Raw genomic sequence first — 23,798 nt, 5'->3', positions numbered from 1 at the left:
TAATCTGTTCCAGGATCTTTCCAACTGTCTCCTCAAGGACTAGAGGTTCCTGGTTTGGTATTTTATAATCTGGAGATTTCATTAGTATAATATTTAAGATTTGCATAGCAGTTTAGGCTGTTCAAACTGCTGCACATTCATTGTCTTGTAATACATGCAACAAACCTGTAAGGTAGGTGAGTATTATTATCTCCAGGTCCATTTGCCCTTTGCCTTTTAAATGTGGGACTGAGGCTAAAGTTTGTCTGAGGATACCTGTTATGTTCATGATAGAGGCAAGATTAGAACTGTAAGCTTCCTGATTTGTAGCAGAGACCTGTAACCACTACACTATAATTACGTTTCATCCATCTGCCAAGATAAAGTTGAAAACCTCAGTTTTCTTTTCCAATATGTATTGTGTCAGTACATGCTCCCTTTTCCTCTTAATCCTTCAACCTTCTTCTCTTCCCTACAGATTTCAGTAAGTGTGATAGTGTCACATACTTGGTTAGGATGGTGCTGTTTGTAGATGCAGGGAGATATGTCTTTTCAGGAGGAGGTTCCTTGGAGAAAATACTGGGATAAGAGATTTAACTGTAAGCACAGTAATTTCAATACACCTCAAAGCCTATTCACATCACTTGTGATTTCATAATCTCTACTTCTGTAAAAGTTTGTTGCAACATTGAAGCGAAAGTGTCTGTATATAATTATTACACTACAAAGGGCTAGAGCAGAAATTCCCACACTGAGGTGTTGCAACTCCCCAGTCAGCTAGAAATAGTTGCTACCCCCTTAATGGGGGTGATGATATTGCGAAAGCAGTGATTGCACTTCTGTGATTGTGCCACTGCAAAAAAGCATTTTTAAAACCATACCTGGGGCTCACTATGGCCCTCTAGAGGGTGCCTTCTCACAGCTCAGAACTGCTCCCTGATGTGATTGTGACCCACTTCTGTTTTCATAATGAAACCCTCTCCACACCCTCCAGAGAGCTATACACCCCCAGGTGTGTTTTTAAAAACCCTTTTTTCATGGTGGTGGCATGATTGTGGAAATGCCCCCCACAAAGACTTGCAGCAGTCCCAACTTTCCTCTAAAATGGGCTAGAGGGACTCTAGGATTCTATTTGTCTTCCTTGGAATCTGAACAAAATGGATTTCTTTGATGTGTGCTAATCCCAGCTTCTAAAATATTAACAAATCAGGATGCTATGAGTTCACCCACTGTGAACTCATAGCTATAGCCCAGTGAATTAGCAGTGTGTATGTAAGGACCCTGTAAGTGAGAATGCACCATCTCAGCTCCTGAGCAAGCTTGACATGCAATAGGAATGGCCATTGTAAGCCATTCCTATTCTTTGTTTAGTCTGTATTGATGTGCTATATCAGTCCCGTGACTAAAACATTGGCAAGAACAGATAGTGTGTATAGCCCATGGCAGAGATATGTAACTAAGATACAAATGTATACCCTTAATCATTGATCTTAAGTGGATTTGGCAGATCCGTTCCTATTCTGTACCCTTCCCCCAACTTTCCTCTAGTGGAGTTTTCATGGATTTGGTTAATTCACATACATATGTGCGATTTGTGAATTTATTATGGACTTAAAGGATTTTTGCAGAAATAGGGCCTGGGACCAATGTAATAACTAAATGCATGGGTGATGGTTATGACTAAGGAACTCATTGAGGTAAAAATAAAGTCAGGCAATAAACTGTAAGTAGAGGTGGCAGTAAATAGTTTTATTTTTTCATGCATATTGGTGTTTTCCAGAAGTTAGAAGTGCAGTGAGCAGTGTAATTATAATTGCTTTAAAAGTGTACTTGGTAGGTGATATAGGTGATATAGTATCAGCAGATGCAGTCAAAGTCATTACCCATGCACCCCCCCCCATTAAATAATAAATAAAAATGAAATAAAATGGTTTTATTTTTTCACATTTGGATTTTTTGTTGCTGTTTTTCTACAAAATAGAGAAGTGCAGGAAACAGTGTTATGTGTTTTTATTTCATTATCACCACTTTCTCCCACTTCTAACCATAGGAGTTAAATCAACCATTACAAGAAATTGGGGGTGGACTGACCAGTTATCAAATGAAAGGAAAGGCAATTGATAGATGGATAAATGGAAAGAAAGAAAGTAAGGTTGCAATCCTGTCCTTCACATGGGCCAACACAAGTCCCTTGTGCTTACGCTGGCCCAGGAGGGTCGCAAATGTGCCATAAATACATTTGCGCCTCCTCAGGAGTAAGCCAAGGCTGAATTCAGCCTCTGTGGCAGCTTCTGCGGCAAGCCTTGCTTCAGCCGGCTCTGGGGTGGGTGGAAAGGAGGCAGGAGGGAGGCGTTCCTGGGCGGGGGGAAGGCAGGCAGGGTGGCCTTGGGGGCGGGCGGGCAGGGAGCAGGAGGCCACTCTGCTGTCCTTGGACTTGTGCCACCCCAGAAGATGGCGCAAGTCAAAGGAGACCCATGGGGCAAGAGCGCCTTGCCTGGAGATAAGGAGAAAAGTTTCCCCTTGCATCTGGCTGAGCCATTTTGGGCCCCTATCCTGCGCTGGATACAGTGCAAGCCACTTGGCTTGCCTGTTCCAGCGCAGGGTAGGATTGCACCGTAGGTAAGTAATGCTGGTAAGGTAGAAGAAAGTACCTGATTCCAGGAAGATGTAGCCAGTTGAATTTAAGGAAAAATCAAAGTAAGCAGCAACAGCTGTTAGCTTATTGAATGGGCAAAGTAAAATAGTCCTAAAAATAGTAAGACTAGAAACTGCAGACAAAGTTTGACTGGTTATTTTAAACTAACATGGCCATCTTAACCTTCTGCACCCTTGTCTGTCAACAGCTCAGGTTTTCTTGGAGTGTTTTTCCAGTCAAACCCACTTGCCTGATCATAGCTGCAGTGCTGCTACACAGTTGGAATGCTTATCATTATTAATATTACAGCCTCTCAGTCCATGGTTTGGGGGAGATGTGGTGCCACAGGCAGATTTTCAATTGCTTCCACACTCTGCCATTTCAGACATGTTCCTTCAGACCTCACTGTACCATGCATAATCTGATGCTTCAGGGGAGCTCCTAATGGCTCCTAATTTGTATTCCAAGCATACGTATCAAGATGGCAGTGAGCGTCTTGGTGTGGAAAGCTGGGCTCCCAGAAGAGTACATCATGTGCTCTTGTTACATTGTCTGTGAGGAGACAGGCAATGGAAAGAGCTGCCAGGGTAACTGGCTTCTAATAGATCTTGCTGATTTGCCTGTCATTGAAATCTGTAACAATCCTACCTTTGATTACAGTTCTTTTCAGAGCTTCCTATGCATGCCGTCCTTCTGATTCTAGCATTGTTTCTTGACTAATGTACATAACTGTTGAGATTCAGCTAAGATGTAGCTATTTGCCTTCTCTTACCATCGATTTTTCAGCTTCAGTTGTGTATGGCTCATAGACCAAACCTCTGTTCCCTTTCTCTCTGACTTGTTTGCATAGATATTGATGAATGTGCAACCCATAATGCGTGCCCTAGAGGACGCTGTATCAACTCTGAGGGCTCCTTCTCCTGTGTGGCGTGTGGCATTGGATATATTGCATCGAAGGATGGAAGAACATGTGAAGGTATATTCTATGGCCAGGTGTCATGAGCAGGGAAACTGCTCCATGGAAAGAGAGTAATACTTCAAGGTAGCATTTGGAAATGAGCTGAAGCATGAGCATAAATAAGCTTCTGAAAAATTTCTGAACTTAACTTTATGGAGAGTAATGGCAGAATGGCCTTCTTTAGATAACCTTTAGTGAGTATGTTAACAGAGCAGCACATAATGGGAGCTTCGTGAACTTATTTTGTTTGGCACTATACCTTATGCATTATCCTACATCAGGGGTGTCCAAAGTTTTTGGCAGGAGGGCCACATCATCTCTCTGACACTGTGTCGAGGGCCGGGGGGGGGGGAGAAGTAATTTACATTTAAAATTGAATAAATTTACATAAGTTTACATAAATGAATATATTAAAGATAAACTTATATGAATGAATGAAGATCTTGCAATAGCTCTAGGCTTATAAAAGGCCTTGCACAAACAGTCACCCTCACTCTGAGAGCAGTTGCGTCTGGCCAATGCAGGCTCCAACAAATCTCCGGAGGGCCAGAGGCTCATTGGAGACTGGGGACTCCCTGAGGGGCGCATTGAGAGGCCTTGAGGGCTGCATGTGGCCCCAGGGCCAGGGTTTGGGCACCCCTGTCCTACATGGATGACAGTTTCTGCTTTCTCTAGATATCGATGAATGTGCCTCTCCCACAACTTGTCCCCTGGGAATCTGCACTAATACACAAGGTTCCTTCACTTGTCAAACCTGTGAAACTGGCTATGCACTCTCATTCAATAGACTCACCTGCCAAGGTAAAGATACTGGACTTCACTCTGTCTGGTTGAATGACTTCTTCATTAATTAGACCTGTATGCAATATAATATCTGAACAAATAGAGCTCATGACCTGGATTGATTCTTCTCATTCCCAGTATGGTTCATCACCTTGGACAATGTTTCATGGTACACTGATTCTCTTTACTCTCCATCTCAGGCAACAGTTCACAAAAGTTGTGGGTATTGGCAACATAATATGTTTTGGGTTGAGGCTATCTGGCAGAGATGAATATGTTCATTAAGGAGATGGTTGCAGCTTTACAGCTAATTTTCATTAGGTCAAATTAGGGCAATTCAGAGGAGAAAAACAAAATGGATCAGGGGAATGAATGAACGAGTGCATAATTTTTCAGAGAGATTAAATGAGACAAACTTGCCTAGGTTTTTAAAGCCACAAATTAGAGGAGGGCAAGAATATTCAATTTTCAGTGTCAGAAAAGCCAAGGGAGAATAACTAGGCAGAAGTATCAGAGATATAAATATATGAACCTAAAAATAGACAAAGCCAAAGTGAAAAACAATTACAGAGCAGAGAAAAAGAGTATCAGAAAATCAACAGAGCACTTGCAAATGCGGCTAAACTTTCTGCAAGTAAGTGTCCCACTTCAAATCAGTTTCCATTTGTTTCCTTAATATGAATCAAGAATGCAGGGCCTCTGAGAGGAATTTTAAGGGGGAGGGGGTACAATTTTTCTTTTGGGCTCCTTCCCAAAGAGATGGGGAGGGGTAAAACAGAACAGGGGAGGTTGATGAGAGGGGTGGGCAGGACAGGGGTGGGGAGGAAGCAAAACAGGGCAGGGGAAGGGTGGTGAAAACCCAGAAAGTCTTTACATTGTGGAGCCTACTGGGCTTTGCAATGCAGAGCCCTAGTCTACCCACCTGCAGAGCTTTAGCAACTAGATACAGTAATACAAAAAAACCAAACTCTTAAGTCTCTCCAAATCTTTTAAATATAGAAAATCATTGCAGAAAATTAGCAGCTGTGGTTCTGCTGCTGTAGCAGCTGTGGTTCTGCTGCTGAGCACTCCTTCATGGTTAGCAGATCCACAAGCCAAAATCCTACTGTAGCAGGCCAGTTTCCTCCCAGATTTGACATTCTATTAACAAGGAGTCTTGTATGCATTCCTTGGCCCAGTAGATATGGCTTGTGCAGCAGCTGCCACTGTGCACTCAGAATCCCATGCAGTCAGCAAGTTCGAGTAAGATCAGAAAATATAAGATTCCAGAAATTTCTGAGCTCCCTCCTTTGGCTCCTCATCCCCCTTCATGACCCTGGTCCAGGTACAAATTACCCCCCATGGGCCCTGTCAGAATGTCATCCTGTACTCACGTGGAGTAAGTTCCCTTGAACTAAATAGGACCCACTTCTCTGTAGACTTGTATAGAATTGTGCGGTAAGAAAGCTAACAAAGGTTATATATGTCCATAGGTTTTCATGGCCAGCAATAATCCAACAACTTAGCATAGCTCGGTGGGAAGACCATGGCTGTGTCAAAAGATTAAAATCCATGTCTTCAAACCTTTCTGCAAAGAGGCAAGGTTATTCTGGGGTATCAAGGGAGCCCCTCCCCTCAGAAAGACTTTGTAAACTGACCTGCCTGCCTGAGAGGGAGGAGCTTCCCAGATACCAAGGACAGACCCTGCCATGGAAATCCCACCAGAGAATGGTCAGATAAGAACTAAAATGATCTGAGCGAATAGATATGTCCTCACCTGCCTCTGAAAATGTAACTGACTTGATGTCAGCTAAGCATCTTGAGAACAGCATTCAAAAGTTGAAGTACTGCAATTGAAAAAGATTAATACACCCAGCCCTAACCAACTTTCCAGTGCTGATGCAGCTGAGCCAACAGGGCATGTGTTGGATTCTCTGGTGGGAGAGCAGTCATGGAGGCCTCCTCAGGGCTGCATTGTGGCTGCATCACTGCTGGAAAGTTGGTTAGGATTGAGCTATAAAGGTGGATTTTGAGTCTCAAGTCTCAAGTCTCAAATGACCTGCTCTCAAGTCATTTATAGCTTTAAAGGATCAAACCAGCATGGTGTACTGACCTGGAAACAGGCTGGGAAGGTAGGCTGTTGTTTTAAAACTGGTGAATTGTGCCCCATATGTCTGGTTTCAGACTCAAGCTAACCTTCCTCCTTCAAAGTGACCAAGTGCACCCCCCTCCCCTGCCGAACATCCCACTTACTTCCTCCTCCTCCATCTGGGCCCCACTCCTGAAACAGAAACTGGAAAAAGTAAATGGGAAAGTATCATTAGAGTGGACACCACACCACTCCTTCCCATTTTCTTTTTTGGAGGTGGCAAATTATGAACTTGGCTCACCCTCTTGGCTGCAGCAGAAAAAGAGAGGGATAAAGAGGCTGAGGGAGCTATCTCAGCATAGTTTGCTGCCTGGGCCAGCTGCTTGCTCACTTTCTCCTCCAAACAAGAGAATGGGCAAATGGCTGCCACAGACAAAAAGAGCTGGACTAAGAAGGGAATGGGGAGCACCTCTCACCAGCCAACCACCTCCTTCAGGGAGGAAGTCTGAAGAAATGAGCCAAATTGATGAAGCTCTAGAGCGAATTGATAAATTGAATATTAACGCATCACTGGGTCCAGGTGGCATCTACCTAACAGTGCAATCCTATCTTGCGCTGGAACAAGCAGACCAGGAGGCTTTCTCTGTATCCAGAGTGAGACAGGGTGCCAAAGTGACTCAGCCAGAGGTAAGGGAAAACTCTTCCCCTTACCGCGGGTAAGCCACTGCAGTCCCTGTGGGTTTCCTCAGACTTGCGCCGCCTCTGGAGGTGGTACAAGTCCAAGGAGAGCTGAGCGATTTGCAGACGTTCTGCACTGCTTGGGAAAAGGGGTTGGGATCAGACATAATTGCCGGATTCTAGCCCTGCCTCCCGCTGCCCGCCCACCCGCCCCCTCCACAGGCAAGGGGAGCTCCAGCTTCTTTGAGCCTCCCAATGCTTCATAAGGCATTAAAAACGCCACTTTCGGTTTCACAGAGAAACCAGAAGTAACTTTTTTTACTGTCAGGCTCAGAGGACCCTCAGGAGGTGAGGGAAGCAGAGCTCCCCTCACTTTTGGAGGGTGGGGGGTTGTTCCCTGTTATCTGTGATTTTGATTAACCGCGGGGTATTCCAGAATAGAACCTCCGCAGGCAGGCACATCTGTATTTGTCTTTTATGCAGTGTTTGTAGACATTGATGAGTGTGCTATAAAGGCATATAGTATTTTGTGGACCTGAATAACTGAGGTTCACTAACAATTGAAAAACGTTACTGTATTAGTAACTTTACTAAAGGCTATACTAATTTTAGGCCTATGTCTAAGATGTTTTAAAGTATTTCTAAAAATGTAAATGAGACAAATGTATGTGTGTGATACAAGTGCATTCATCAGAGAGCAGGAAGTGCCTGCAGCTGCCTGTTGGTGTACACTGGTTGGCACGCTGAAGTTTGCTGCTGCATAAAACTTGGAATGGTCCAGGAATAGAATATACCAGGAAATGGGAATAGAGACAAGTTGTGTTATAGATCAGAACTGGAACTGTTTTCTCTAGTGAGTAGGCCAACTTGCATGACCATTTTGGGTATTGGTAAATTGAAACCATTTCACAAACATTTTCTCCTCCTGCAAACATTTTTAGTTGTTTTTCCCAGTTTATTTTTTTCTTGTTATTTGGCAAAAGAGTCCAAAACTGCTTACAAGGGGGTTGGTGCCAGGGGGAACAAGAACACATCTTTATTTTTAAGACTGAACTGAGCCGAATGTTTCCTCAACCCAATCCAGTTGTACTTAGTTGACAAGTGGGGCAGAATTTTATTTATTTATTTATTTATTTATTTATTTATTTATTTATTTATTTATTTATTTATTTATTTTATATCCTGCTCTATCCCATGGGCTCAGAGTAGCTTAACAGTATTTTTTAACATGTAAATAGAATGACACAGTAAGATCCATGTCCATATTTTGACTCCAAAAGTCCTGCTTTTCATGTCTTACAGTATTCCTGCCAGGACAAGATGTGGCCAGAGCTGGAACTTCCAGCACCAGTCTAGAGCACATGCCCCATTTTAATTTTCACAGTGTCCAACTTCAACATCTGGGCATTACAGAATTATACTATTGAACAAATTATTCAGTAATCAGTTCTGTTTACTTCATTGTTGATACTGTTAGGTTATTTGGAAGGTCAGATAATAGCTGAACACTGTGAACTAGTGTGGAATGTTCTAGCATTAGCTAGGATTTTTGTTGCAGCCAGCTAGCTTAAATTGTAATGTGGCATCTATAAAACAGTGTTTAGCTAGAACAGGGGTCTCTAAACTTTTCAGCCGAAGGGCCACATCAAATATCTGGCATGGTGTTGAGGGCCAGAAAAAAAATTAAATATAAAATTTAAATAAATACATTAGAAATGGAACTTAGATGAATGACTGAAATGAATGAATGAATGAATGAATGGGCTCAAATGTCAGGATTTCTCCAAGCACCAACACAGCCCAAGAAATAAAGCACACACACTAAAATGGATCCCCATTCGCCCACCCCACAAGCACAACTCTGGTTGTGTTTGGTCAACTGGGCCAGAGGCTCTCAGGGGATCGGAGGCTGGCCGTGGGCCGGATAGAGGCATTCCGTGGGCCGCATCTGGCCCCCGGGCTGGGGTTTGCAGACTCCTGAGCTAGAACTTGAAAGATTGTAGAAATGGTAAATATGACTGGATATTGTTGTGAGACTGGAATTTGGTGTTGTGAATGAGCAAGGCCCTCAGGCAATGCTTAGCCAGTTGCCTGGAATGGACAAAATAATTAATAAATGTTCATGGACCAAGAACTCCTTTGAATGGGAGCTTCCACTAGGGGTCCTCAAGACCCCCAAGTACATCTACCTGACAGAATGGGCTGAGGCATAAGGTGATTCCTCCCTCTTTGAGTTAGCAAGAAAGACAAAGGAGCCAGGTAAGCTAGCACAGGGGTGTCAACATAAGGCCGATGGACCAGATGGGGCCCCCGGAAACTCCTTATCTGGCCCCTGGGCTCTCTCAGCACCACCATCAGCTGCTCTCAGCTGCTTAGCTGTGCTGAGGTATCACTGCTGAAAGGGCAAAATGTGTGTTAATTGGGCTCTCCCATATCTTGAAAATATGCTCAAGATTTGTGTATTTTCTCTTCTGCCATTTGCAGGTCATGAGTTCCTGAGGTAAAAAGTACTTATTATCAGTCATTACCTGCTTAATGACATAATTGCCTGCTTAATAACATCACGTTCAACCCTCAGCAGGCATCATGAATACTATCCGGCCTACTATAGCAAATGAGTTTGACACCCCTGAGCTAGCCAAGAGGAAGCACTGACCGCTAACATCCTTAGAACACCCATGTAGTTGATGAAAAGGACCCCTAAATAAAACAACAACAACAACAACAACAGCAACAAAAAAGCTATGCAGTCAGACAGCCAGCAGCAGGGTGGGGGCTATCCAGTGTTCTGCATCGAGTGCCACATGTATGATTATATGCCTCTGGGGCATAAGTCATGGGTGTGTCCTCGGTGCAAGGAGCTCCAGGCTCTCAGGGAATGCGTCCGCTCCCTTGAAGCCTTGGTGGCCGACCTGGAGAAGCGCAGGCAGCCAGAGGAGGACCGTGGGGAGACTTCCAGGGACGATCAGGCTTCGTCCCAACCTCAGGCGTGCAGCTCCTCGGCTGCCCGGGTGGGAAGTCTCGGGACTGGAGGACGTCATCCTGGAGAGGAGGGAAACAATCCCCTAGGGGGGATCCCTTCTCCAGGGGATGGGCCCATATCCGAGCGCACTCGGGATACTCCTCGGCGGGAGGGGGGTCGGGGGCTTCTTGTAGTGGGGGATTCGATTATTAGAAACATAGAGAGGGGGGTTTGCGACGGATGTGAGGACCGCATGGTGACTTGCCTGCCTGGTGCGAAGGTTGCGGACATCACTTCTCGTCTAGACAGGCTGGTAGACAGTGCTGGGGGAGAGGTAGCGGCTGTGGTGCATGTCGGCACCAACGACGTGGGCAAGTGTAGCTGGGAGGTCCTGGAGGCCAAATTTAGGCTTTTAGGCAGGAAGCTGAAAGCCAGGACCTCAAAGGTAGCGTTCTCTGAAGTGCTACCTGTTCCACGCGCAGGGCCAGCTAGGCAGGCGGAGATCAGGGGTCTCAATGCGTGGATGAGACGGTGGTGTAGGGAGGAGGGGTTTAGATTCGTTAGGCACTGGGGAACGTTTTGGGACAAGCGGGGCCTGTACAAGAGGGACGGGCTCCATTTGAACCAGAATGGAACCAGACTGCTGGCGCATAACATTAAAAAGGTGGCAGAGCAGCTTTTAAACTGATCCCTGGGGGAAGGCCGACAGGAGCCGAGGGGCATCCGGTTCGGGACTCCTCATCCCTATGGGATGAGGATGGGGAGGTTAGAGAACAACAAGACAAAGGCAGGGTAGGAGAAGAAATTGGGAAAGGTAGGGTGATGGGATGTGATAGACGGTTTGGCACAATGAGAGGATGCGGGGACAAAGGAGTGAATAAGCAGCCCATCCTGGGGCACTCCGTGTATAAATGCTTTTATGCGAATGCCCGAAGTCTACGAGCAAAGGTGGGAGAACTGGAATGTCTGGTGACAAGGGAAAATATTGACATAGTGGGCATAACGGAAACCTGGTGGAATGCGGAGAATCAGTGGGATACCGCAATCCCGGGCTATAAACTCTACAGGAGGGACAGGCAGGGGCGTGTTGGAGGTGGGGTGGCCCTTTATGTTAAGGAAGGGATAGAATCCAGCAAAGTAGAGATTGAAGGTGGGTCCGACTCCACCGTAGAATCTCTGTGGGTTAAATTACCAGGCTTGAGCAGCGATGTAATACTGGGGGCGTGCTATCGTCCTCCAGACCAGAAATCTGATGGGGACCTTGAAATGAGGAAACAGATCAGGGAGGTGACAAGGAAGGACAGGGTTGTAATCATGGGGGACTTCAATTATCCTCATATTGACTGGGTCAATTTGTGTTCTGGTCACGATAAGGAAACCGGATTTCTTGACGTGCTAAATGACTGTGGCTTAGATCAGCTAGTCACGGAGCCCACCAGAGGACAGGTGACTCTGGATTTAATTTTGTGCGGTACGCAGGACCTGGTTAGAGATGTAAACGTTACTGAGCCATTGGGGAACAGTGATCATGCTGCGATCCGTTTTGACGTGCACGTTGGGGGAAGAATACCAGGCAAATCTCTAACAAAAACCCTTGACTTCCGACGGGCGGACTTCCCTCAAATGAGGAGGCTGGTTAGAAGGAGGTTGAAAGGGAGGGTAAAAAGAGTCCAGTCTCTCCAGAATGCATGGAGGCTGCTTAAAACAACAGTAATAGAGGCCCAGCAGAGGTGTATACCGCAAAGAAAGAAGGGTTCCACTAAATCCAGGAGGGTGCCCGCATGGCTAACCAGCCAAGTTAGAGAGGCTGTGAAGGGCAAGGAAGCTTCCTTCCGTAAATGGAAGTCTTGCCCTAATGAAGAGAATAAAAAGGAACATAAACTGTGGCAAAAGAAATGTAAGAAGGTGATACTGGAGGCCAAGCGAGACTATGAGGAACGCATGGCCAGCAACATTAAGGGGAATAATAAAAGCTTCTTCAAATATGTTAGAAGCAGGAAACCCGCCAGAGAAGCGGTTGGCCCTCTGGATGGTGAGGGAGGGAAAGGGGAGATAAAAGGAGACTTAGAGATGGCAGAGAAATTGAATGAGTTCTTTGCATCTGTCTTCATGACAGAAGACCTCGGGCAGATACCGCTACCCGAACGGCCCCTCCTAACCGAGGAGTTAAGTCAGATAGAGGTTAAAAGAGAAGATGTTTCAGACCTCATTGATAAATTAAAGATCAATAAGTCACCGGGCCCTGATGGCATACACCCAAGGGTTATTAAGGAATTGAAGAATGAAGTTGCAGATCTCTTGACTAAGGTATGCAACTTGTCCCTCAAAACGGCCACAGTGCCAGAAGATTGGAGGATAGCAAATGTCACGCCTATTTTTAAAAAGGGAAAGAGGGGGGACCCGGGAAACTATAGGCCGGTCAGCCTAACATCTATACCGGGTAAGATGGTGGAATGCCTCATCAAAGATAGGATCTCAAAACACATAGACGAACAGGCCTTGCTGAGGGAGAGTCAGCATGGCTTCTGTAAGGGTAAGTCTTGCCTCACCAACCTTATAGAATTCTTTGAAAAGGTCAACAGGCATGTGGATGCGGGAGAACCCGTGGACATTATATATCTGGACTTTCAGAAGGCGTTTGACACGGTCCCTCACCAAAGGCTACTGAAAAAACTCCACAGTCAGGGAATTAGAGGACAGGTCCTCTCGTGGATTGAGAACTGGTTGGAGGCCAGGAAGCAGAGAGTGGGTGTCAATGGGCAATTTTCACAATGGAGAGAGGTGAAAAGCGGTGTGCCCCAAGGATCTGTCCTGGGACCGGTGCTTTTCAACCTCTTCATAAATGATCTGGAGACAGGGTTGAGCAGTGAAGTGGCTAAGTTTGCAGACGACACCAAACTTTTCCGAGTGGTAAAGACCAGAAGTGATTGTGAGGAGCTCCAGAAGGATCTCTCCAGACTGGCAGAATGGGCAGCAAAATGGCAGATGCGCTTCAATGTCAGTAAATGTAAAGTCATGCACATTGGGGCAAAAAATCAAAACTTTAGATATAGGCTGATGGGTTCTGAGCTGTCTGTGACAGATCAGGAGAGAGATCTTGGGGTGGTGGTGGACAGGTCGATGAAAGTGTCGACCCAATGTGCGGCGGCAGTGAAGAAGGCCAATTCTATGCTTGGGATCATTAGGAAGGGTATTGAGAACAAAACGGCTAGTATTATAATGCCGTTGTACAAATCGATGGTAAGGCCACACCTGGAGTATTGTGTCCAGTTCTGGTCGCCGCATCTCAAAAAAGACATAGTGGAAATGGAAAAGGTGCAAAAGAGAGCGACGAAGATGATTACGGGGCTGGGGCACCTTCCTTATGAGGAAAGGCTACAGCGTTTGGGCCTCTTCAGCCTAGAAAAGAGACGCTTGAGGGGGGACATGATTGAGACATACAAAATTATGCAGGGGATGGACAGAGTGGATAGGGAGATGCTCTTTACACTCTCACATAATACCAGAACCAGGGGACATCCACTAAAATTGAGTGTTGGGCGGGTTAGGACAGACAAAAGAAAATATTTCTTTACTCAGCGCGTGGTCGGTCTGTGGAACTCCTTGCCACAGGATGTGGTGCTGGCGTCTAGCCTAGACGCCTTTAAAAGGGGATTGGACGAGTTTCTGGAGGAAAAATCCATTATGGGGTACAAGCCATGATGTGTATGCGCAACCTCCTGATTTTAGGAATGGGTTAAGTCAGAATGCCAGATGTAGGGGAGAGCACCAGGATGAGGTCTCTTGTTATCTGGTGTGCTCCCTGGGGCATTTGGTGGGCCGCTGTGAGATACAGGAAGCTGGACTAGATGGGCCTATGGCCTGATCCAGTGGGGCTGTTTTTATGTTCTTATGTTTGCAAGCCTTCCATGCTCAAAACTGAATATTGTAGTTTAAATAAAGCAAATATTGCAAAGCTACTGTAAGTCTCCAGTGGTTTCTCCTCTAAAGAAAGTTCAGACCCTAGTAACATGCTCACTGCTTGGCGCATGAGCCCCTAACAACACATCCATTTGAAGGAAGGGAAAACAAAAACAAAAACAAATATGCATTTTTTAAGAGCTTTGGTTGTCTTTTGTGAACTTTATAAAAGAGACGTGTAACCAATTTTTGACTGGCATGTTGAACAGTGAGATTAGAAATCCTGTTATGCAGTACACCAGTGTTTCTCAAACTGTAGGTCAGGACCCAGTGGGTGGGTTGCAAGCCAATTTCTGATGGATCGCATAGCACCTAACTGAGACACCATTGAAAATACAGAGGTGAAAATCTAGGGTACAGAGCTTCTGGGCAGGGCAGGCAGGGTGGCAGAGAGGTGAATAGGTGGGAAGAAGGGATGCTGGAAAGGGGGGAGGGCTGTGTGGTTGGAGAAGGAACCAAGTCTATGTTCTGTTTTCCAAGCTGGAATATTTGAATTCTGAGCTATGCAAAACAACAGCATGAACATGCTGTGTAATGGGACTTTTGGCTGATCGTGGCTTAGGTTTGAAGCCTAAGGGTGCAATCCTATCCTGCGCTGGAACGCGCAAGCCAAGAGGTTTGCGCTGTATCCAGCACAGGATAGGGGCCATTAGCAGCTCACCCAGAGGCAAGGGGAAACATTTCCCCTTACCTCCGGGTAAGGGCCACCAGGTAAGGGCCCTACAGGTCTCCTCAGACTTGCATAACCTCTTGAAGCCACTCCGTTCTCCCCAAGGATGGGGGTTGGGATCCAGCATAACTGCCAGATCCCAGCCCCGCCTCCCACTCCCTGCCTACCTGCCCCCGGGGCTGTCCACCACCCGTCCTCCCCCTGCCCAGGAACACCTCCCTCCCACCTCCCCCCCCGCTACCTTTGTTCCTTGTGTTGGCCTCCGCAGGATGGCGCTTCTCTGAGCGCCAGCCCAGCTTCCTTCTGTGGAGGCGCAAGTGTGCCTTATGGCACGTTTGCAACCTTCCTGGGCCAGCGCAAGGGACTTGCACTGGCCCAAGTCAAGGGCTGGATTGCACCCTAAATTGATGATGTCCCTTCCAGCATAAGATAACTTCCAGGCTAATGACTTTACTTCTGATGGGTCCTGTCAGATTGTCATTCTAAAAAGTGGGTCCCAATGCTAAAAACTTTGAGAATCACTGCAGTACACTACTCAAAAACATTATGAAATTGTAGTCTTGTTTATGTAATATTGTGCTGCTTTGTGTACTTCTCTTTTATCGTTATTGTTGGAGGAAATTAAAAATAGTTTCCTCTTTGGGGGGAAGCAGAGTAGCTTAAGCAGTGGACCCCAGGGATCACCTCACCAGGGATCACCCCAGGAACCTCCCTCACCTGGCTGACTGCTAATCAATAAAAAAAAAAAATCTGTTGCCTTGACATTTAAGGAATGCATTTTCCATTCTGTTTGAGGATTGCCTGTTGAAACTATCTTTCCTCTGTGATTGAGGTTGGGATAGCTGGATGAGAGAACTGCAAGGGAAGGTTATCAGGCATAGATGCCTTCTGAGGGTGGACTGACCTACAAGAGACTGGTATCCTTATCTGGGTTTTTGTGTTTACAGAAAGAACTTTGATAGCCTATGTAAATACAATACACTATGATGTGTCATCCAAGTGTGTTCATGTGGGAGGGGGGATATGTGGCTTTGTATGTCTTAAAATAAGAAGAACAAAGCTCATGAGAATGTAGGTCAAAGAGGACTATATAGAAGCAACTGTGATAGAAAGCAAAGATGCTTTATTACACTTTTAAGCATGTCCAATTTGCCTGCAGTACTGGCAGGGATTTAGATAACTTGAATTAGCCTGACCACAGCTTGTACATCAGAGCTCCTGATGCAGCATTGATTTTACCTTGTCAGTGTTTTAAATCTTTAAAAGTTCAAAATTCTACAACTTCTCTGTGTGGACCTAATTTTTCTAATGCTGTGCTCCTCCTCCCCTCTTTACTTAAAAGATGCAGCTTTTCATAAGTCCAAGTTGTTCTGGCTCATTAATCATGCCCTCCTTTGCTTGGCAGATATTAATGAATGTGAAGGCCCAAACATTCAGTGTCTGGGAGGCGAATGCTTAAACACACCAGGCTCCTACAAGTGCCACTGTCAACCTGGATTTGAGCTCTTCAATGGAACTATATGTGATGGTATGATATATTATTTTTACTCTGCCTTTCAACTTATAAAGCCCTTAAGCTAACTTACAAAAATAAAAACCAGCATAAAATAAAATTACTAAAATAAATTCTCCTTCTGCTACAAGCAGGTGGAATGCTTATAGACAGACATAGTTCTCATAAGATGACAGCTCGTCCCAGCTGGGCTGCTGGAGAGGACCTGCCTTGCTGTCCTGTTCCTCTACAGGTGGATGGAGTTTTGGAAGGGAGGAACCTCATATTATTGTAATAGCTCAGAAAAAAGAGCACATGGCACCCCTGTGGGTTATCCATTTCTGTAAATATGGAACCACTGCGAACTAGGGACCCAATCCTATGTGTCTTGATGCCAGTGCTCCAATGGTGTGACGCACTTTTGCTCCAGTGCTAACAACTTGCTGCCGGCACTGAATCCAGTGCCAGTTGAAGTCATCTGCCGAAGCACCAGCACCAGTCGCAGTCATTTGCCAAAGACAGGCGCCGAGAGCTCTCAGCATTGAGGATGGCCACCAGCAGGCAGCAAGGCTTTTCATGCAGGGGGAAAGGCAGGAAGGGGACTCTGCTGTAGTATCCTAACCTCCCTCCTGGGCCAGGAAACCCAACACAAGTCTCCTCAGTTCTGCACCTGCTCAATAGTGGGCACAGATCTGAGGAGACCCATTGGGGCCACCTGGGTGTTACACAGAGGAAGGGAACGTTTGTTCCCTTACCCTTAGGGGACCTGGCATTGCTTCCCTGGCCCCATAGGATACAGTGGTCACCATTTTGGCACTGCTGTAGCCCTGGGCACCAGGGAAGGATAGGATTGGGATGTAGAACCAGTAGTAAGCAATCTGTTCTATCTACAGCAGTGCCCAAGAAAAGTTCCCATGTGCTGTAGAGTGATGGGGCTCCAAGCTTGTGTTCAGATGTTGCCCCTTTCTAGTTTAGGGTCTCCTTCATTTTCCATATTTGCAACAATGAAGTTGAATGTTTGTCAAAATATGCTTTTGAACCTATATAATTTGAAATTAGAATATTGGGTCCTAGATTCCTCCAATCCACTGTGTGACTAGGTTGGACAAGGGTTCATCCCTTGTGGATTAGGTAGGAACTATCCCAGATATTTATACAGTTGAGTCCCCCTCTTCCACTTTTTAAGAAGTGCTTTTCTTCAGTTAGCTGAGCTATTTTAATCTACTGCCTCTCTTCTTCTTTCCCAATCCTCTTCCTCTTTCCTTTTCATGTACCTGTTTAAATTGTAAGGCTGTTGTCATGGTCCAGTTTTTATTGTGTGCTTTTATACTGAATTTAGGGTTTGAACATAGCAGTTTGAAAGCATGTAAAAATGTGAGTAGATAAATAGGTACCACCGCAGTGGGAAGGTAATGGCGTTCCCTGCGCTTAGGCGTTTAGTCATTCTGGCCACATGATCACGGAAATTGTCTACGGACTATGCCGGCTCTTTGGCTTAGAAACAGTGATGAGCACCTAGGCTTAACGCCAGGGGAACCTTTACCTTTACTTTTATCAAGGTGTTTAAGAAATAAAAACTTAACAAAATACTACTATTACTACTACTAAATATTATTATTTATACTTTTCCTCCTAAACTAGAGCAAATCTGTTGAGCTGTCTGGCCCAAAACTCCCCATAATGACTGGCCTGGATGAGCCAACTATTGTAATATCCAAAAGGTGCTTGAAAGTGCCCTTAGAGTAAAGGCACTTCCATACATCATGTAAAACATGTGTCCCAGCTAGATTTTTCCTCTTTCATGCTCCTATAGCATTCCTTCCAGACACAATAGAGTGGGTTGGAGCAAGTAGTTGGGGAGCAAAATGGCAGATGCGCTTCAATGTCAGTAAGTGTAAAGTCATGCACATTGGGGCAAAAAATCAAAACTTTAGATATAGGCTGATGGGTTCTGAGCTGTCTGTGACAGATCAGGAGAGAGATCTTGGGGTGGTGGTGGACAGGTCGATGAAAGTGTCGACCCAATGTGCGGCAGCAGTGAAGAAGGCCAATTCTATGCTTGGGATCATTAGGAAGGGTATTGAGAACAAAACGGTTAGTATTATAATGCCGTTGTACAAATCGATGGTAAGGCCACACCTGGAGTATTGTGTCCAGTTCTGGTCGCCGCATCTCAAAAAAGACATAGTGGAAATGGAAAAGGTGCAAAAGAGAGCGACTAAGATGATTACGGGGCTGGGGCACCTTCCTTATGAGGAAAGGCTACGGCGTTTGGACCTCTTCAGCCTAGAAAAGAGACGCTTGAGGGGGGACATGATTGAGACATACAAAATTATGCAGGGGATGGACAGAGTGGATAGGGAGATGCTCTTTACACTCTCACATAATACCAGAACCAGGGGACATCCACTAAAATTGATTGTTGGGCGGGTTAGGACAGACAAAAGAAAATATTTCTTTACTCAGCGCGTGGTCGGTCTGTGGAACTCCTTGCCACAGGATGTGGTGCTGGCGTCTAGCCTAGACGCCTTTAAAAGGGGATTGGACGAGTTTCTGGAGGAAAAATCCATTATGGGGTACAAGCCATGATGTGTATGCGCAACCTCCTGATTTTAGGAATGGGTTAAGTCAGAATGCCAGATGTAGGGGAGAGCACCAGGATGAGGTCTCTTGTTATCTGGTGTGCTCCCTGGGGCATTTGGTGGGCCGCTGTGAGATACAGGAAGCTGGACTAGATGGGCCTATGGCCTGATCCAGTGGGGCTGTTCTTATGTTCTTATGTTATGTTCTTAACCTTACCACTGCTTGAAAGGATAATTGAGAATAGTTGTCATTTTTTAAGATGGTGTATAAGGACTAACAAAGATGAGAATAATTAGTAGACTCGGATCTGAGCAATTTGGCTATAGTGATCTTTACCTTCCTATAGATGTGAATGAATGCCTGAACAATGAGATCTGCAGCCCCAATGGTGAATGCCTGAACAGTCATGGATCCTATTTTTGCATTTGTGCTCTTGGCTTCTCGAATGCTGCTGGTGGAGTCAGCTGCCAAGGTGAGGTCTTCTAAGCTGGAGCAAGTGTCTGTCTGGTTTTTCTTGTGGATTATATAGGAAATTTAATTCTCACTGCTTCCCGAGGTTTATGGAAAAGTGGCCTATTAACTTTTCCTATTAACAAAGTCAACAAAGTTGCTGCATGTAAGATTGGTTGATTACCTCAGCTCTGCTAACATCCAGAAAGTCCTGTTTATATCTCCAGGATCAGTCAGCTGGAGATTGATGCTGATTCCTGGAGACTCAAGCCAATCTTGGAGGCTTGGCAACTCTGCCACTGGTGGGGAGACCTTATGGCAGCAGGAGCATGAGTTTGGGGTGAGGTGGCTCCCTAGTTTGGGGTGAGGTGGCTGAAAATGGAGAGGGATGTGGTGGTGAGATGACATAGCCCAATCTAAGCTCAAATGACTTAATTCAGGCTCACTTCAAAACGGACTCAAAACAGACTTCAAATCACGCCTTGTGAATTCTTCTGGCTTCTGCTCTTCATTTTCTACCTTTCCACTTCATCATCATCATCATCATCATCATCATCATCATCATCATCATCATCATCATCTGGTCATTCTGAAGAAGTTATTACATTTATGCCTTTATGTTGTGTTGTGTTTACCTCTCCAGATGTAGATGAGTGTGCAGACCAATCCCGGTGCTTGCATGGCCAGTGCCTCAATACTGAAGGATCCTACCGATGCCTGTGTCAAACTGGCTTTAAGCATTCCCAGGAAACTGATGACTGTATAGGTAAGAGTTGATCTCAGCAGAAAGGGGAAAGAATACATATCCAAGGGGTATGTGTAGGTAGCAGTCCAAGGAGAGTGCAGCACCTGGGAAAAGGCCACTTTTATTCTTGCTCCTTGACCCAGTCAGTCCTTATGAAAATTAATGATCTGCCATAAGAATTCTGGTACTCTAACTGCCCAGTCCAATCCCCCACCATTAATGCTGATGCAGCCACTCTGGTGGAGCGCATGCTGTATCCAGTGGTGATGGGGGACAAGCAAAAGGCCTGCCAGAGATAAATCAAAATATTTTTTAATTTACCTTTGCATTTTTAAAAAATGTTTTCTTTCTTTTCACAAAAATGAAAAATTTAAAAAAACTTACCTCTGTGTAAGCCCCCTGATGGCCTATGGGTCTCTTCAGACCCTCACCAGTGATATAGCTGACATAAATCTGAGGAGAGAATGGGGGCTGGGTGGGGCAGACACAAACAGGGGGATAGGATCTGGAATACATGATTGCTGCTGAGATCCTCCCTCCTGTCTGCTCCCTTCCCTCCCCATCTTGGAATGCCCCATAACTGCCAACTTACTGGCATCTGGGGAGCTTTCCAGAGCTGCTGCCACTTGTGTCGTGCCTCACACCATTTGTGGCAGCAACCCGGAAGCACACAACAGTGACCCGACTTTCACACAGCCAGAAAGTGCCCTGCACTGCTAGAATGCAAGTTCCAGCAGCACAGAGCAACTGGGCCCTCGGTTTTCTGTACTGAGCCCACACTGCTTGGTTCACTGTCCTGGCTAGGCTTGGAGGGCAATGCTACTTGTGCTAGAGATGTAATTGGTACACATTAAGCCATTTCTGCCCAACATTGCACATATGCAACAGGGATCAAATGTGTACACCTGTGGCTGGGACAGAAATGGGTTAACCTTGGTAGAAATAGGGCACCTGATAGTCAGGATAGTATCTGATGACTTGTGGGTTTGTGTTTGTGTTTGTTTTGCATATTTCCATCATCTCTCAGGCACTATGTTTATTTTCTTTGTCTTTTCCATCTTCTCATTTAAAATGCATTGTCTTTGATGACAGATGTGGATGAATGTGAAGAATATGGGGATGCTGTGTGTGGCGCCTGGCAATGCCAGAACACCTTGGGCTCATACCACTGCATTATGGGATGTCCACCTGGCTTCCATCGCACACCATTTGGAGAATGCATTGGTGGGTTTCATATCTGGAGAGTCTCAGGCATTCAAAAGGCAAAAAAAGTATGGCTGTAAAGAAAGACTCCATCTGATGAGAAAGGAGTTGGCAGTCTTCTCCACTGGGAAAGCAAACACACTGATGTTGTCTGTCTGTGCTCTGCACTGTTTTAGATTTCTCTTGGAAAGAGATAACAGAAGCTGCCTTGTTCTGTTTTCTGGTTGGGAAGGTTCTTAAGGAGACATGTTCCATCCATAAGTTGGTGCTGCAGTTGGTACTGGAGCCTTCAATAGATAGCAGCTCACGGGTATTATTGGGTGACTCGGCCCTCTCCCTCACTGTCTGTTGCTGCCGAAGTGTCATCAGATTATTCAGTCTGTGGAATATGGAGAACTTTAATATGGCACAAGGTAGCCATGATGGCAGTGCAGATGATGAATTCCTGTTCTGTAGAATCTATAAATGGGGAAGAGTGAGCTGAAAAGGAAGAAACATCACCAGCAGAGAACTAGGGCATGGTCTGAAGGCACATGATGTAGAAACCTTGCTGATGTTAAGCAGGTCTTGATCTGGTTAGAATCTGAATAGGAGAATACTGTATCCATAAACCATATGTAGGCTGCCTTGAGTTCCATGGAAGAAAAGAAAATGTAATATACATTTTTAAAAATAACTGTAGAATCATTGCCTTTTGAAAGTGAAATATAAATCCCTAACAGCCTGTGAGCCTCAAACAGTAGGCGTAGACTGCTTCTTTGGCTGGAACAGTGAGAATTTCCTTCATTGATAGGAGAAAGCACAATACAGCTTCAGGGCTTCTCTTGATTTTTTCTCTTTTGCACAATGTAATTTTTAGCAGATGTTTTAAGTCATATTAGTCATTAAAGTGTGTCCATTACCATCAGTGTAGGAATGGAATTGTCACAGTGTGGGAGTGATCTGTACGGGGAAAAAACATGTCCATGTTTTGGTTGTTTCTGAGGTGCATATAAAGTTGAGAAGCCTCCAGACTACTCATGGCCAAGCTCCTCGCTGCCCTGCAAAGAAAACAAAGAAAGAAGACAAACATCTTTGCACTACTCTGACTTGTCCATACCTAGCATCATCAACACATTACTTCCTGCACATCTCTCCATAACGGATACATAGAAATAATATGCATTTAACCCAAATAATTATTTATAGTGTAGCATTTTTATTTGCTTTTGGGCCCAATCCTGTCTAGATTTCCAGCACTGATGCAGCCATACCAACAGGGCAAGCGCTGCATCCTGTGGGGTGGGGGAGTCATGGAGGCCTCCTCAAGGTAGGGAAATGTTTGTTCCCATATCTCAGGGCTGTATTGCAGTTGCATCAGCACTGGAAAGTTGGTTAGGATTGGGCTGTTTGTAACACTGTTTCAACTTGTATTCCCAGTATTCTTGTTTCTCTTCTTATGCATCTTTTTGCATACTTCCTTTTCCAAATTCTATCCCCATAATACATCCAGTGGCAGCCATTCAGTCCCTTGTCTTCTTAATTTTCCTAGTGTGTTATCTTGTTTTTCATTGCTGTGCTTTGATTATGTGTTGAATCTCAGATGTTGACAAGGTTGTGTTTATTTAAAACAAGGTCATGGAATTCTTTTCTGTTTTGTGTATTCTGACCTCATTAAGAACTAACGGTGTCTATATGAACAGAATAGCAGTGAGCAAAATCGACTCTCATATGACTGTGATGAAGGAGCTTTTTGGTTTGGTGCAAAATGGACTCTGCACTGACTCTGCCCCTCTTCCCTGCAGATATTGATGAATGTGCCAATGAGACCATGTGTGGAAGTCACGCCTTCTGTGACAACACGGAGGGCTCATTCCGTTGCCTATGCGATCGTGGCTATGAAAATTCACCTTTAGGCCATGACTGTGTTGGTAAGGATCACTCAATAGCCATAGTCCCACACTGATCTTGTTCTGGATGCCAAAAACCTTCCAACATGTGGGCAAGAACTGTTTGTGCTTCAGGAAATCTGTTCATCTTTCTCTTCTGGTTTTTGTTCCGTTCCCATAAAACAGCGGTTCTCAAACTCCTAGGAAGTTTGAGCCCCACAGTAAGTTCTTGCGGGTGGGGGGGGGGGGGGAGGCAGCGACGTGATGCCAGGATCACATAGCTGTGAAGGGGCGCAGGGGTTTGGCTGGACTTACCAGAGCATCTTGCAGCATCCCGGGGGTGCAGGAAGCCCTGCGTGACTGTCCGCTGGGTTTCCTGAAGTTTCAAAAGTGAAAGCGGAGTGATCACGCTCCACCTCTGCCAAAACAGAAGTGGAGTGTGATCGCTCCGCTTTCACTTTTTAAGCTTCGGGGAGCCCTGTGGACAGTCATGCAAGACTCCCCTTACCCCCCTGAAGCTGCTGCAGGGACTGGTAAGTGCATGCCAGTCCCTGCAGCCCCCTTAGTGATGTGATCCTGGCGATTGCATTGCTGCCTCCCCCTGTCCCCACCCCTTAAGGGGCCAGGGCCCTCAGGCTGGGGTGTCGTGACACCCTAGTTTGAGAAGCCCTGCCATAAAAGCTGAAGCTGGCTTATGCTAGATCAGATTTTTGGTCAGTACTATCTACAGCAGGGGTCTCCAACCCTGGCCCAGGGGCCACATC

The 23,798-nt window shown here is 45.5% G+C and overlaps 1 protein-coding gene across 4 annotated transcripts in view; it reads left to right on the top strand.

The window, feature by feature from the left end:
* LTBP2 (latent transforming growth factor beta binding protein 2) overlaps positions 1–23,798 on the top strand; it is a 157,807-nt gene that overhangs the window by 123,460 nt on the left and 10,549 nt on the right. For 3 of the 4 annotated variants that reach the window (XM_066627013.1, XM_066627023.1, XM_066627003.1), the window contains 7 exons: positions 3,465–3,590; positions 4,248–4,373; positions 16,099–16,221; positions 19,115–19,240; positions 19,862–19,984; positions 21,056–21,187; positions 22,951–23,076. In XM_066627013.1, coding sequence (XP_066483110.1) covers positions 3,465–3,590; positions 4,248–4,373; positions 16,099–16,221; positions 19,115–19,240; positions 19,862–19,984; positions 21,056–21,187; positions 22,951–23,076 — 882 coding nt within the window. The remainder of the gene's footprint in view (positions 1–3,464; positions 3,591–4,247; positions 4,374–16,098; positions 16,222–19,114; positions 19,241–19,861; positions 19,985–21,055; positions 21,188–22,950; positions 23,077–23,798) is intronic. The other variant, XM_066627033.1, reaches the window with a different exon arrangement.

The sequence above is a fragment of the Tiliqua scincoides genome, chromosome 1, assembly GCF_035046505.1.
Source record: "Tiliqua scincoides isolate rTilSci1 chromosome 1, rTilSci1.hap2, whole genome shotgun sequence".
NCBI classification, from domain to species: Eukaryota; Metazoa; Chordata; class Lepidosauria; order Squamata; family Scincidae; genus Tiliqua; species Tiliqua scincoides.
This window is presented reverse-complemented; position numbering and strand designations above follow the sequence as displayed.